The sequence below is a fragment of the Callospermophilus lateralis genome, chromosome X (genome assembly GCF_048772815.1).
Source record: "Callospermophilus lateralis isolate mCalLat2 chromosome X, mCalLat2.hap1, whole genome shotgun sequence".
Lineage (NCBI taxonomy): Eukaryota > Metazoa > Chordata > Mammalia > Rodentia > Sciuridae > Callospermophilus > Callospermophilus lateralis.
In genome coordinates, this window is record NC_135325.1 from 35441864 (window position 1) to 35456482 (window position 14619).

General features: G+C 40.5%; 1 protein-coding gene across 1 annotated transcript; it reads right to left on the bottom strand.

The window, feature by feature from the left end:
- Positions 1–477: 477 nt before the first annotated feature.
- Glod5 (glyoxalase domain containing 5) lies at positions 478–13239 on the bottom strand. Its single transcript, XM_077107436.1, has 4 exons — positions 13159–13239; positions 8984–9121; positions 2102–2257; positions 478–668 (listed from the first exon to the last, which is right to left on the bottom strand). The coding sequence occupies exons 1-4, from the start codon at positions 13219–13221 to the stop codon at positions 543–545; spliced, it is 483 nt and encodes a 160-aa protein (XP_076963551.1). The 5' UTR covers positions 13222–13239; the 3' UTR covers positions 478–542.
- Positions 13240–14619: the final 1380 nt, after the last annotated feature.

Here is a 14619-nt window from a genome sequence, read left to right on the forward strand (position 1 = left end):
CAAAGAAGTCTCTCCAGGAGAAGGTGCATCATCTAGGCTGGTCCTGGAAGATCTCATAGGAATTATATAGATCTGGAGGTTCAGTGAGGCCCATAGGGTGAAGGGAAACAAAAATTCAGAGGAATGAGGCAAGTCAGATAAGGAGGAAGAAGGATGGATCAGACAAGTAGAAATCTGTCAGAGGTTTTGAATCCCAAGGAAAAGACCTGCATTTGGTCCTCAGAGATGTCTTAACCAGTCATGGACCTCTAAAGAGTTTAGAAAACTCATATCCTAGACAAACCCCAGGTGAAGTGGTGAGACAAAAAGAACAATGAGCTACTGTGGTGGGATTATCCTTTTTTTTTTTTTTGGCACAGCTCGAATGAAGATCATCCAGACATGTAGGTTTGGTCCCACACCTGTCTCACATGCCCTCAACAGGATGTGTGAACTGCTGAAGTCCTCAGTCCATGAAGGTCTCTGGGCCTGGGCAAGGATTTTTGGGAAGGAAGGGAGAAGGTAACATGGAGGGAAACAAAATGGCTGAGGACCAGTATCAATCACAAGGAGACATAGTTGGACACCTCAATTAGATTTCTGTCTGGGTCTCGGAAGTAGACAGACATAATAGGCCCCTTTGCTCCTGTTCTGGGGACTGGCCCCTCCTCAATGGGGACATCACAAGCCTAAAGTGGGAAGAGAAGACAAAGTTCATATGTCATAGTCAATGTGAAAAACTAAAATTCAATTCCTAATACTACCTTAGAAGCATATAGAACACCTCTGTATTTTCTCACCTCATTTTCTGCCATTCTTCATTCATTAACCCTGTTAAGTTGTATGGCCTTGGGTAGAGCAACTAATTGACCTGTATGTCAGTTTTCTCATCTGTAAAATGGGGACAATAATGGTACCTAGTATGGCCAGGCATGGTGGCACAATTCTGTAATACGAGCAACTCCAGAGGCTGAGGCAGGAGGATCAGCCTGGGCAACTTAGCAAGACCCTGTCTCAAAACAAAAATAAACTAGCTGGATATGGTTATGCACACCTGTAATCCCAGTGGCTCAGAAGGCTGAGGCAGGAGAATCAAGAGTTCAAAACCAGCCTCATCAAAAGTGAAGCACTAAGCAACTCAGTGAGACCCTGTCTGTAAATAAAATACAAAATAGGGCTGGGTACATGGCTCAGTAGTCGACTGCCCCTGAGTTCAATCCCTGGTAATCCCCCCAAATAAAAATAAAAGTAAAATAAAATAAAAAGGACTAAAGGCATAGTTCAGTGGTAAAGTACCTACCCCTGGGTTCAATCCCAAGTACAAAAAGGAAAAAAAAGTATCTAGTATGATCTAATAAGTAACAGAGCCAGAATTCATACCTAGGCAGTCTAGGCAAGAGTGTCTGTCTGTCTGTCTGTCTGTCTGTCTCTCTCCCTCTCCCTCTCTTTCTCAGTGCTGGGGATGGAACTCAGGGCTAGGAACGTGTCATGCCACTGAGCCACACTCCTAGCCCTATAGCTGTTGGCTTTTACAATTACTTTCCCTTTATACCTACATATAATGGATTTTTCATGTAGTTGGTAGAACATTTTCTTTTTATGTAAATGTATTTACGTAAAATAACTCAGATATACATTTAATTTTTTTTAGTTGTAGATAGACCTTTACTTATTTATTTATTTACTTATTTTTATGTGGTGCTGAGGATCAAACCCAGTGCCTCACACATGTTAGGCAAGTGCTCCACCAGAGAGCCACAGCCCCAGTCTCAGATATATATATACACTTACAAATGGTAATATGAAATTTCATTTAAAAAATATTTTTTAGTTGTAGATGGACACAATACCTTTATTTATTTGTTTATTTTTATGTGATGCTGAGGATCGAACTCAGTGCCTCACGCATGCTAGGCAAGTGCTCTACCACTCAGCCACAACCCTAGCCCTGAAATTTCATTTTTAAATCCATCTGGTTACATGAAACAATGATGTCAATCAAAATGAGTGGATGATTATGTAGAAACCGGTCATGTTAGAGGTTTGAAGATCTCCCCTAGTCAAGCTTCCATTTTTATGGCATCCGCAGTGGTTTTATCAAGAAGAATGAAGTCCCACTCACCTTTAGATGCTGGATCATCTCCTCCAAAGGCACCTCTGTGATCAGACATAAGTCCAGGGAGCCTGGAACAGGATGAGCAGCTTTGGGTTCAAATTCCTTTCCCACCTCATGGAGGTTAAATTTTTGGTCTCCAAAGCACAATGCTTTTCGGTCTCCCTATTTGAAGAAGAGAAAACAACCTAAAACTAAAGTTCCAAACCCAGTGTGGTGGTGCACACCTGAAATCCCAGCCACTCAGGAGGCTGAGGCAGGAGGATCACAGGTTTGAGGCCAGATTCAGAAACTTAGTGAGACTCTGACTCAAAATAAAATATAAAAATAAAGGACTGGGGATATAGTTCCGTTATAGAGCCCTTGCCTAGCATGTGGGGGGTTCAATCCCCAGCACCAAGAAAGAAAAGGAAAAAAGAATGAAAGAAAGAGATGAGTGGGAGCTAAAGTCTGACCCCCACCCCAAGGAAGTTTTTTTTTTTTTTTTTAAAGTAAAACAGGGATAACTAAACAACATCCCCTTATACCACCCCAGTCTTACCCCTAGAGGCAACTGCTTCTAATATGTGTGCACATTTTATGTGTTTGTTTCTTCCTGAAATTATTTCCCTGTCTCTAAACAATATGTTTATACCACCCAAAAAAACCCAAAATAGTGAAACCTGGGAAAAGGGAATGAAAAAGAAAACCATAGCTTTCATCTCTTTCAAGTTAAATCCTTTTCAGATGCTGGTCACAGGCGAGGAGAAAGTGTTTCATCAAACCTAGAATGATAATCTCTAGAAAACACTAATCTCCAGCTGGGGTTGTGGCTCAATGGCAGAGTGCTTGCCTCCCACATGTGAGGCACTGAGTTGGATCCTCAGCACCACATAAAAGTAAACAAACAAAATAAAGATACTGTGTCCATGTATAACTAAAAAAATATTAAAAAGGGAAAAAAAGAAAACACTAATCTCTTCCAAGATAACTCCTTTCCAGGTGCTGGCCACCGACTCCCAACCCCAAAACTCAAATTTCTGACTGCCAAACTGACATGCTCACTAAATTACCCACAACCTGTATAAGCCCAGTCCCCTCCTTTGTTAATGGCTCATTTTCCACCAGGAAAGTGAGTCCATTCCCATAGGTGTAGTCCCTTTCCTGAATAAAAGGCTGAAATGATCCATGAAGCTTGTGTCCAGTCCGGACTCTTTGTGCTAACACTATCCATGACAGAAATAGCAGTTTGCCTTCTCAGTATACATTCCCACCTTTTTTTATGTATTGGGTATTGAACCCAGAGCCTGGCATATGCTAGGAAAGAGTTGTACCTCTGACCTACACCCCCAACCCTTTCTATTTTTTTTTTTTTTATTTTGAGATAGGGTCTCATGAAGTTACTGAGGGTCTCCCTAAATTGCTGAGGCTGGCCTCAAACTTGTGATCCTCCTGCCTTAGCCTCTGAGTCTCTGGGATTAGAAAAGTGAGCCACTACATTTGGCACCAGCCCTTCTTCTTTCTGAGACAGGATCTCATTCAGTTTCCCAGGCTGGACTCAAACTTGCAATCCTCCTCCTCCTCAGCCTTCCGAGTAGCTAGGATTAAAGGCAGACTTTTCTTTTTTTAAGGAAGAGTAAGGATCTCATTCTGTTGTCCAGGCTGGCCCTGAATTCCTGGGCTCAAGTGATCCTTCTCAGGGATCCAACCTCCCAAGTTGTCCTTTTTTTTTTTTTTCCTTACAAACAAAATCCAAATTCTGATGGAGTCACTGTGTACTGAGCTTTAAAACTAACAAACAACCCCCCCCTTCATTTCCCAGCATTCTTTGCTGAAGGGGTCATCATGTAAGGGAGGCCATGTTAGCTGGACTGGGCCATGAGATGGTTGTGGGTGGGGCTTCTGAGAACCTTTCCGCCCCATTGAGCTGGCACTTTTGTGCCCATTCATTTCCTCCTTCCCAACCACTGCCTGAGTTCTGACTGCCTACCCCTGACTGCTTGTTCAATGAAAGAAAAAGAAAACTTTCTAATGTAACCCTAAATTAGTTGAGTTTTCTCTCATACACCTCCAAACACAATCCCTGATGAACTCTACCACTGAGCCACAACCCCAGCCCCTTCATTTATTTATTCAGCATGACTTTGTTTCTGTGTGGTACCAGCACTTTTTATTTTCATTTTTATTAGTTTTTTTTTTTTTGTACCAGGGATCATACTTAGAAGCACTTAACCACTGAGATGTAGCCCCAGACCTTTTGCTTTATTTTACTTTTTATTTTTGTATTTTGAGACAGGATCTTGCTAAGTAAGTTGCTTAGGGCCTTGCCTAATATGCAGAGACTGGCTTTAAACTTGTGATCCTCCTGCCTCAGCCTTCCAAGCTGCTGGGAGCACTACTATTTCTCGATTTAGTGACTTTAGATAGTTTTTATCATCTGTCTGCTATGATAAATGAGAATTTAGCTCATACACATTACTATCCCTCCCAACAGAATTCTATCATCATGTTTAATTCTTCCTTTGGTTCTTTATAATTTTTTTAAAAAATTTTAATTGTGGATGGACACAATGTCTTTATTTTATTTATTTATTTTCATGTGGCACTGAGGATGGAACTCAGTGCCTCACACATGCTAGGCAAGTGCTCTACCATGGAGCCACAACCCCAGCCCTCCTTTATAATTTTTAAATAACCCAGTTGTATATTTTTGGTATTATTTTTTGTAGTGCTAAGGAATATGTTTATTTTTTGATAGATAACCCACATCACCCTGTAGTCTTCTTCATGTCTCCATCCTCTCTTGTACCTCTCAGCATCTGCCATTTCTCTTCCTTTTTTATTATCATGTTTGATGCCACATACATTCTATCAGAAAATGAATTTATTTCACTTTTACCATTGAATGATAATTTATTCCAGTATGCAATTCTAAGTTGAGGTTTTTTTTTCCCTACAGCCTTTTAAATATATTGCTTCATTTTCTTCCCTGAATCTGGTGTTGCTGATAAGAAGTCTGATGTTATTCCATTTTTCATTTTTTGTCACCTTCCACTCCTGCAGCTTGTAGAATTTTTATTGGCCCTAGATGTTCTGAAATTTCACTCCAATGTGTCTTGAGTATAGGAAGTTGAGGCATTATATATACTATTGTCATCGCTGGTCCTTGCAAAGCCCATGTCATTTCCTTAATGCATTTTTTCTCTATTCTCTATTCCTGTCCCTACTTTAGGCAACCATTATAAATGTATTTGGTATGCATCCTTTGATTTTCATAAGTTATTGTAAAAAGTGCAATACTGGCTGGGCACAGTGGTGCACACCTGTAATCCCAGCGGCTCAGGAGTATGAGGCAGGAGGACTGTGCGTTCAAAGCCAGCCTCAGCAGCAGTGAGGTGCTGAGCAACTCAGTGAGACCCTGTCTCTAAATAAAATACAAAATAGGGCTAGGATGTGGCTCAGTGGTCAAGGGTGCCTGAGTTCAATCCCCAGTACCTCCTCCCTGAAAAAAAGTACATTACTGTTGGGCTGGGGATGTGGCTCAGTGATCAAATGCCTTGCCTGGCATATGTAAGGCCTTAGGTTCAATTCCCAATGTCACAAAATAAAAGTGTATTATTATTTTGTGTGGGTATTATAAATGGTTCCATGAGGTGAGACTTTCTTCTGTTTCTTCATTAAAAAAAAATTTTTTAGTTATATATGGACATAATATCTTTATTTTGTTTATTTATTTTTATGTGGTGCTGAGGATCGAACCCAGGGTCTCTTACATGCGAGGTGAGCACTCTACCACTGAGCCACAACCCCAGCCCCTTCATTTATTTATTCAGCATGATTTTGTTTCTGTGTGGTACCAGCAAACAAACCCAGAGTCTTCAGTTTGCTAGGTGAGCACCATACCACTGAGCTACATCCCCAGTCCAGCATGATATATAGATATAGATGTAATTTTTGTGGTATTTAAGATTGAACCCAAGTCCTTACACATGTTAGGTGAGCCCTCTACCACTGAGCTACATTGCAAGCCCTTTTTTTTTTAATCTATCTATCTATCTATCTATCTATCTATCTATCTATCTATCTATTATTTTTAGACAGGGTCTCACTCAATTGATGAGGCTGGCCTTGAACTTGTGATCCTCCTGCTTTACCCTCTTGAGGTACTGGGATAACAGAAGTGCACCACATTGCCCAGCTTCATTTCTCGTTATAACTGTATGATATTTCATTATCTGGACATACCTCAGTTTATCCATTCATCTGCTGAAGGAACATCTTGGCAGGACACTTATGTTTTCCTTTCTCTACATTTGCCACTTTTTAAAAAAGAGATTCCTTTATTTTTAAAAAATGGGCCTTTACTTTGTTCTTTTATTTATATGTGATGTTGAGAATTGAACCTAGTACCTCACACATGCCAGGCAAGCATTCTACCACTGAGCCACAACCTTAGTCCTACCACATTTTTTAAAAATAATTTTTAATTGTAGATGGGCCCAATACCTTTATTTTTGTTTATTTAGTATTTTTATGTGGTGCTGGGGATCAAAGCAGTGCCTCACATGTGCAAGGCAAGTGCTCTACTACTGAGCCACAACCCCAGCCCCTGCATTCACCACTTTTGAAGTTTTTACAAATTCTCAGGATAGTATTAATCTCTAGAAACCTCTATTTTCTCCTGGATTTCTCCTTCTTGGGATCTTTCTTGGTTCTGTTTAGAACAGGACTGATGGTTTTCTAAGATTCTTTCTGGAATCTTCCTCTTGGGAACCACGGTAACCTGATTTCTGTGTCTTCCTTATTCCCAACTTAATTGCTCATTTTGTTTGATTTTTAGTGCTGAGGATGGAGCTCAGGACCCTGTGAGTGCTGGGCATGAGCTCTACCACTGAGCCCCAGTTTCCTAATGGGCAGATTTTTTGAGACATTTTGTGTCTAAGAATGCTTTATTCTACACTTATCTTTGGCTAACAGATTTGCTGGACATAGAATTCTAGGATTGAAAATTTGTCCCCAGAATCTTTAAGGAAAAAAACAATTTAATAGGAGCAAATAGCCTCACATTTTTTTAAAGCTGTAGATGGACACAGTACCTTTATTTTATTTATTTAGTTTTATGTGGTGCTGAGGATCCAATCCAGTACCTCACATGTGCTAGGCAAGTGCTCCTCTAATGAGCTACAATTCCAGTCCCTTTCCCAGAATCCTGAAGGTGACCTTCCTTTATTATCTTCTGGTCTCCCTTAGGACTCAGGAAATTAGATATTTGAATGTTTCTTTTTCTTTTTAGATGAACTATTTTTTAATCTCTTAGAAAGCTCTTAGGATCTCCTTTTACAATTTGATATTCTACAATTCTATCAAATGTATCTAAGTATTGACATGCTGGATACTTAGTTAATTCTTTGTATATAAAGACTGCAGTGTTCTCTTGTGTTCTTTTTTCTTTTTTTTCTCTTCTTTCCTTTTTTTCTTTTTTATTCTTTTCTCTTTCTTTTCTTTTTTTTTAAATTTTTTATTTTATTTTTTTTATTGTTGGTTGTTCAAAACATTACATAGTTCTTGATATATCACATTTCACACTTTGATTCAAGTGGGTTATGAACTCCCATTTTTACCCTGTATACAGATTGCAGAATCACATCAGTTACACTTCCATTGATTTATATATTGCCATACTAGTGTCTGTTGTATTCTGCTGCCTTTCCTATCCTCTACTATCCCCCTTCCCCTCCCCTCTTCTCTCTCTACCCCCTCTACTGCAGTTCATATCTCCCCCTTGTATTATTTTTCCCTTTCCCCTCACTTCCTCTTGTATGTAATTTTGTATAACCCCGAGGGTCTCCTTCCATTTCCATGCAATTTCCCTTCTCCCTCCCTTTCCCTCCCACCTCTCATCCCTGTTTAATGTTAATCTTCTTCTCATGCTCTTCATCCCTACTCTGTTCTTAGTTACTCTCCTTATATCAAAGAAGACATTTGGCATTTGTTTTTTAGGGATTGGCTGGCTTCATTTAGCATATTCTGCTCTAATGCCATCCATTTCCCTCCAAATTCTATGATTTTGTCATTTTTTAATGCAGAGTAATACTCCATTGTGTATAAATGCCACATTTTTTTTATCCATTCGTCTATTGAAGGACATCTAGGTTGGTTCCACAGTCTTGCTATTGTGAATTGTGCTGCTATGAACATCGATGTAGCAGTGTCCCTGTAGCATTTTCTCTTTCTTTTCTTTTCTTTCTTTCTTTCTTTCTTTTTGGTAACAGAGGTACTTAATCACTGATCCATATCCCCAGGCTTTAATTTTTTTAGTACCTTTCTTTCTTTCTTTTCTTTTCTTTTCTTTTCTTTTCTTTTCTTTTTAATGTGGTGCTGAGGATTGAACCCAGGGTCTCGCATGTGCAAGGCGAGTGCTCTACCACTGAGCCACAACCCCAGCCCTTAATTTTTTTTTTGAGGCAGAGTCTTGCTAAGTTGTTTCGAGCCTCCCTAAATTGCTGAGGCTGGCTTTGAACTTGCAATTCTCCTGCCTCAGCCTCCCCAACAGTTGGGATGACAAGCATGTGCCAAGGCCAGAACATTATTTTTCCCACTTTTTTAAAATCAGTGCATTATAGTTGTACATAACTCTTACATTATTTCCATGATGATTTCCTCCCCTCTTTTTTCTCCATTTTCTGGAAATCCCCCTATTCATTGGTCTTTTTATCTTTGCTTCAAATTTCCTGTGATTTTGTTTTTGGAGTTAAGCTAAATTTTACCCAACTTTTTGTGGTGCTGGGGATGGAACCCAGGGCCTTGCACATGCTAGGCAAGCACTCTACCTCTGAGCTATATCCCCAGCCCTTAAGTTGTATGTTAAGGTGTTTAATCCACCTGCAATTTGGCGTGTGGGGAAATGGTTACCTTGAAAGTGATGACCTCCATGCCCAGGATCTTGGAATAGAACATAGTGGTATCTTTGATGCTCTTCACTGTCATCACGATGTGGTCAAGTCTATGGATAAGACACCGGGAAGGGGTCTGAGAGCTGTCCCTCCTTGACTAAAAGGTAAAAAAATGTCAGGTGAAACCACATTGCTACTGAAGACTCTCATGTTTTCTGCTTTCCCCCCACCACCTGCATTACTTCCACCCCCATTTCAAAGGGAGAATCCCAAAGGAAAATGTCAGTAGAGTCTAATGGATACATGCATGGATTCATAAGATTCTATGTGTCTGTCATGCCCACTCTTCACTCTTTACTTTTTAAAAATAGTTTTTAAATATATATATATATATATATATATATATATATATATATATATTTAGTTGTAGGTGGACAAAATACCTTTATTTATTTTTGTGTGGTGCTGAGGATCGAACCCAGTGCCTCACACATGCTAGGCAAGCGCTCTGCCACTGAGCCACAACCCTAGCCCTTAAATTTTTTTTTGTAGTTATAGATGGACAGCATGTCTTTATTTTATTTGTTTTATTTTATATGTGGTGCTAAAGATGGAATACAGTGCTTCACACACACTAGGTAAACACTCTGCCACTGAGCTACAGCGCCAGCCCCTTCATTCTTTTCTTTCTCTCTTTCTCCTTCCAGATGAACATAAGTAAAAATTAAGGGAGGAGACTAAAACCAAACCTCCCTTGTATTTCCCAAGTTGGAATTCCTCTCTTTTCCAAGAACTGACAACACACAAAACAGGTCCAACACTGAATACAAGCCATCCATTGATAATTTTTCCTAGCCACCTCCTTACCCACTCTGTAGCTATGATCACAGAAGGCAGATCAAGAAGGGTACCTCTCAGATGAGATAAAACTTTCTGGGCATGTGTGTTTACAAAGACAGTGGGCGGGCACACCTCTTTCCCTCTCTACTTCTTTCTAGATCCTTCTCTTGCCTTGCATTCTTTAGAATTTTTTTTAATTACATCTGCTGTAGGATTATAATGTGCCTTTGGTCTGGCAATATAGGTAGTACAGTGTTTAAAATAATAGACTTAAGGTCTGAAATGTATCTCAGTGGTAGAACACTTGCCAAGCATGCTAGGCCCTGGGTTCAATCCCTGGTACCACACACACACACACAAAAAAAAAAAAAAAAGAAATAAAGGAAAGTAATCCACCTTTATTACCATAACTACAGTTTTATACATTGCTTTTTTTCTTCCCATGCTGGGGATGGAACCTAGGGACTCGTTTATATTAGACTAGTGCTATATACCAATCTACTTCTCCAGCCCCATACATGGCTTTTGAACTCCAAGCCACACTGTCTTTGCATGTTCCTCATAAGGGTCATCCTTCTACCTTTAGCTTCAGAACCTTTGTACATACTAATACCTGTCTTCCTACCTAGAATATAAGTAGGAATTTCTATCTTGTTCCTGCTGTTTCCCAAATAGTTCAATATTTCTTCAATGAATGAATATCTACTATAACAATTATTTCCAGTTCTTTTTTTTTTTGAAGAGAGAGAGAGAGAGAGAGGGAGGGAGGAAAGAGAGAATTTCAATATTTATTTTTCAGTTTTCGGCGTACACACATCTTTGTTTGTATGTGTGCTGAGGATGGAACCCAGGCCGCACGCATGCTAGGCGAGCGCGCTACCGCTTGAGCCACATCCCCAGCCCTATTTCCAGTTCTTTTTAAAAAAATATTTATTTTTTTAGTTGTAGTTGGACACAATACCTTTATTTTATTTATTTTTATATGGTGCTGAGGATCGAACCCAGGGCCTGGCACATGCTAGGTGAGTGCTCTACCACTGAGCAACAACCCTAGCCCTCCAGTTCTTTTTTTAAGTAGTTTTTTAGTCATTGCTAAACCTTTATTTATTTATTTATTTATTTATTTATTTATTTATATGTGGTGTTGAGAATTGAACTCAGTGCCTCGCACATGCTAGGCAAACGCTCTACCACTGAGCCACCACCCCAGCCCTATTTCCAGTTCTTGATACAAAGTTTGACTGATATATTCTATTCTATTCTATTCTATTCCATTTCATTGTCTTCCTTTCCATTCTGTTCTATTGGATTCGATTCTGTTCCATTAAATTCTACTTGACACTATTTTATTGTTTTCCATTCCACCGTGTTTAATTCCATTCAAACTAGTACATTCGAAACAATTGATTTCACTGAGCCCCAGCTAAAACATCCTGTGTAGTTCTATTTCGTAAGTGGAGGAGGCATTAGCAAAGTTGCTGAGTTCTCCTCTCTTCATAAATACAGAGGATCCAAATGAACACAGAAGCAGCACAAGAAGTAAATGACTGACACTTGGACTCCATTGAAAATAAAGTTATATGTTCAAAAAGTCTTATTAACCCTTCAGTGTCTGTAGAATCTGTAAGAGTACCCTATATACTTTCCTGATATGGATAATTCATGTTTCTCTTAATTTCTGGAGTGAAAACAAAAATTGCTAATATCGCATTAATCTTTTCAAAAAAACAAACTTCTTTTTTGAAATTTTTTTAGTTGTACATGGACACAATATTTTTGTTTATTAATTTATTTTAATGCAGTGCTGAGGATTGAACCCAGTGCCTCACCGTGCTAGGCAAGTGCTCTGACTCTGAGCTACAGTCCCAGGCCTAGAGCTCAATTTTATAAAAAGATGATGAGGACTGAGGGTATAGCTCAGTAGAAAGTTTGCCTAGCATGTGTCAGACCCTGGGTTCTCTCCTCAGAACCAAAAACATAACCAAAACAAAGGAACAAATGAAAAAACAGAAGATCAAGACATAGTGATCATATAAGGTTTACTGTGTGCTGACCCCTGTTTTAAGCATTTATCAAAAAGAATATGAGGGGATGGGGTTGTGGCTCAGTGGTAGAGCACTTGCCTAGAATGTGTGAGGCACTGGGTTCGATTCTCAGCACCACATATAAGTAAATAAATGAAATAAAGGCCTATTAGCAACTAAAAAAAGTATTAAAAAAAAGAATATGGGGATCTGGGGCTGTGGCTCAGTGGTAGATCACTCACCCAGCATGGGTGAGACTCTGGGTTCAATTCTCAGCACCACATAAAGATAAATAAATAAAGGTATTTTCTCCATTTACAACTAAAATATATTAAAAATATTTTTTTTTAAAAAAGAATATGGACCAGGACTGGTTGCACATACTTCTAAATCCAGCCAACTCAAGAGGATGAGGCAGGAGGATGGCAAATTTGAGGCTAGCCTCAGCAACTTAGCAAGGCCCTCTCTCAAAATAAAAAGGACTGGGAATGTAGTACCAGTACCCCTGGGCTCAATTGCAAATACAAAAAAAAAAAAAAGAAAGAAAGAAAAGAAAAACTATACAGAGGGGCAGAGATATAGCTCTGTGGTAGAGCACTTGTGTAATATGTGTTAATATGTGTGAGACCCTGAGTTCCATCCATAGTACTTAAAAAAAAATTGGGGAATGGGGATGTGGCTCAGTGACAAAGCACTTGTGTTACATGTGTGAGGTTCTGGATTAAATTCCCAGTACTGAAAATGAAGAAAGAAATCTAGAACCCATTTTACTTCTCACAACAGCTCTATAAATAGATAGTCAAAGTGTCCAGAATACAGTATCCCCCTTCCTTTAGCCTTCTCCACAGGAAAGGATTTTTCTCTTCCTTGAAGTCTTTTTCAATGTCCCCTTTAGGTTATCAGAGGTCTCGGAATCTTCTAGCAAAGCTCAAGGTCATTGCTTTGTTCCCTGGCCCTTCCTGATAGGGCTCTATCATGACAGATTCAGGGACACACTCCATGAGTCACCTTTGGGTCTCTCTACCTGTCCTTGACACTAACCTGGCTCGGAGGAGCCAGGCAGAGCAGCCAGACCTCTGCCTGTTTGTCTTGCAGACATGTCACTTGAATCCTCTGTGGGTTTGAGCAGGGCCTTTCCATGGTCCTCTGCTGCCCTCTGCTTGTCTTTGAAAAAGGAAGCAAGAGAGCAGCATAGGGAAATGGAGGACGGCACAACAGGGGAGCCCACAGAGAAGAAGAGAAGCAGATTAGCAACCCCAGGCTGGGAGATCCCCAGCCTGCTTGGGTGTCGACAGCCATGCCCTAGGACCCCAGGGCCCACCATATTCACCTGATTTTCTGAAGTCCTGCTCGACATCCTGACTGGCAGCCTGGAGAGCAGACAGCGCAGCATGGCAGGGTAGGTGTTCCTGCCCTAGCACCTCCAAGACAACCCGCTGGCTTAGTGCCCAGAGATCAAGGGGCAAGAATGGGAGGGCGCAGACTGAAGACTGACTGTTGGTTGGGACAGAAGTAGGTGGTGCGTGTACAAAGACTCTGACATAAAACTTAGGGTCTTGAGAGGTTGAGGATGTAGCTCAGTGGTAGAACATGGGCTTCATGAGGCCCTGGGTTCCATCCCCACCACTGGAAAAACAAACCAAGAAACTTCAAAGCCTTGAAAGTAAAACCCAGGTGTATGTGTAAGGGGTTCCTTCTCAATAACACAGAAAAACCACTCATCCAAAAGTGATGAGGGAGCCAGGCATGGGGGTGCACACCTGTAATCCCAGAGACTCAGGAGGCTTAGACAGGAGGATCTCAAGTTCAAAGGCCTGCTTCAGCAACTTAGTGAGGTCCTCAGCAACTTAGGGAGAACTTCTCTCAAAATGAAAATTTAAAAAGGCTGTGGATGTGGCTCAGTGGTTAAGCACCCCTGGGTTTAATCTCTGTTACAAAAAAAAAAAAAAAAAAAGAGATTTGAGGGTTGAGGGGGCCAGTATTCCCAGCTGGGAGGCCTCTTGTCTATTTAGGGTTGCTGTCTCCAGAGGGCTATACTTCTGATCTGTATGTGAGCCAGTGTCCAGCATGTGGAGTTATGAGCTGTCTGAGCTAGGGTATGGCCACTCTATATTGGGTCTGTGTCTGAATCAAGATTTCTTTTCTAGGGGCTGGGGTTGTGGCTGAGTGGTAGAGCACTCGCCTACCACATGTGAGGCACTGGATTTGATTCTCAGCACCACATAAAAATAAATAAATAAAACAAAGGTATTGTGTCCAACTACAACTAAAAAATATTTTTTAAAAAGATTTCTTTTCTCTCGTTTTTGTTTTGTTATGTTTTAGACAGGTCTTATTCCATGTTGACTAGACTGGCCATGAACTTCTGGGTTCAAGTCAGCCTCCCAAGCAGTTGGCATGACAGGCACAAGCTACCAAATCCAGCTTCTAAGTGAAGATTTCTAAGTTATTCAGAGTTCTGGGGTTAGGGATGTAGCTCAATAGTAGAGTACTTGCCTGGCATGCTTGAGACCTTGAGTTCCATCCTAGCACTGAAAAAACAAACAAACAAAAAGCCAGAGTTTTGTGCCCCAGAGTGTGATGTTTCTGAATTCTACTGGGGCACAAAATCTGGGGTATTCCCTATCCACCATCCATTCTCAGCCCTCACCCCACCTTCCCCCTTCACTGTTGAGAGTCAGAGAACATTCACCTGGCGCATTGCCATTCTCCTCACCCTGAGGTGAGCACTCTTGGCTCTTACAGGTTACCTGTCTGGTTCCTGGGACAGGTGAGTTTGAGATTCTTCCTC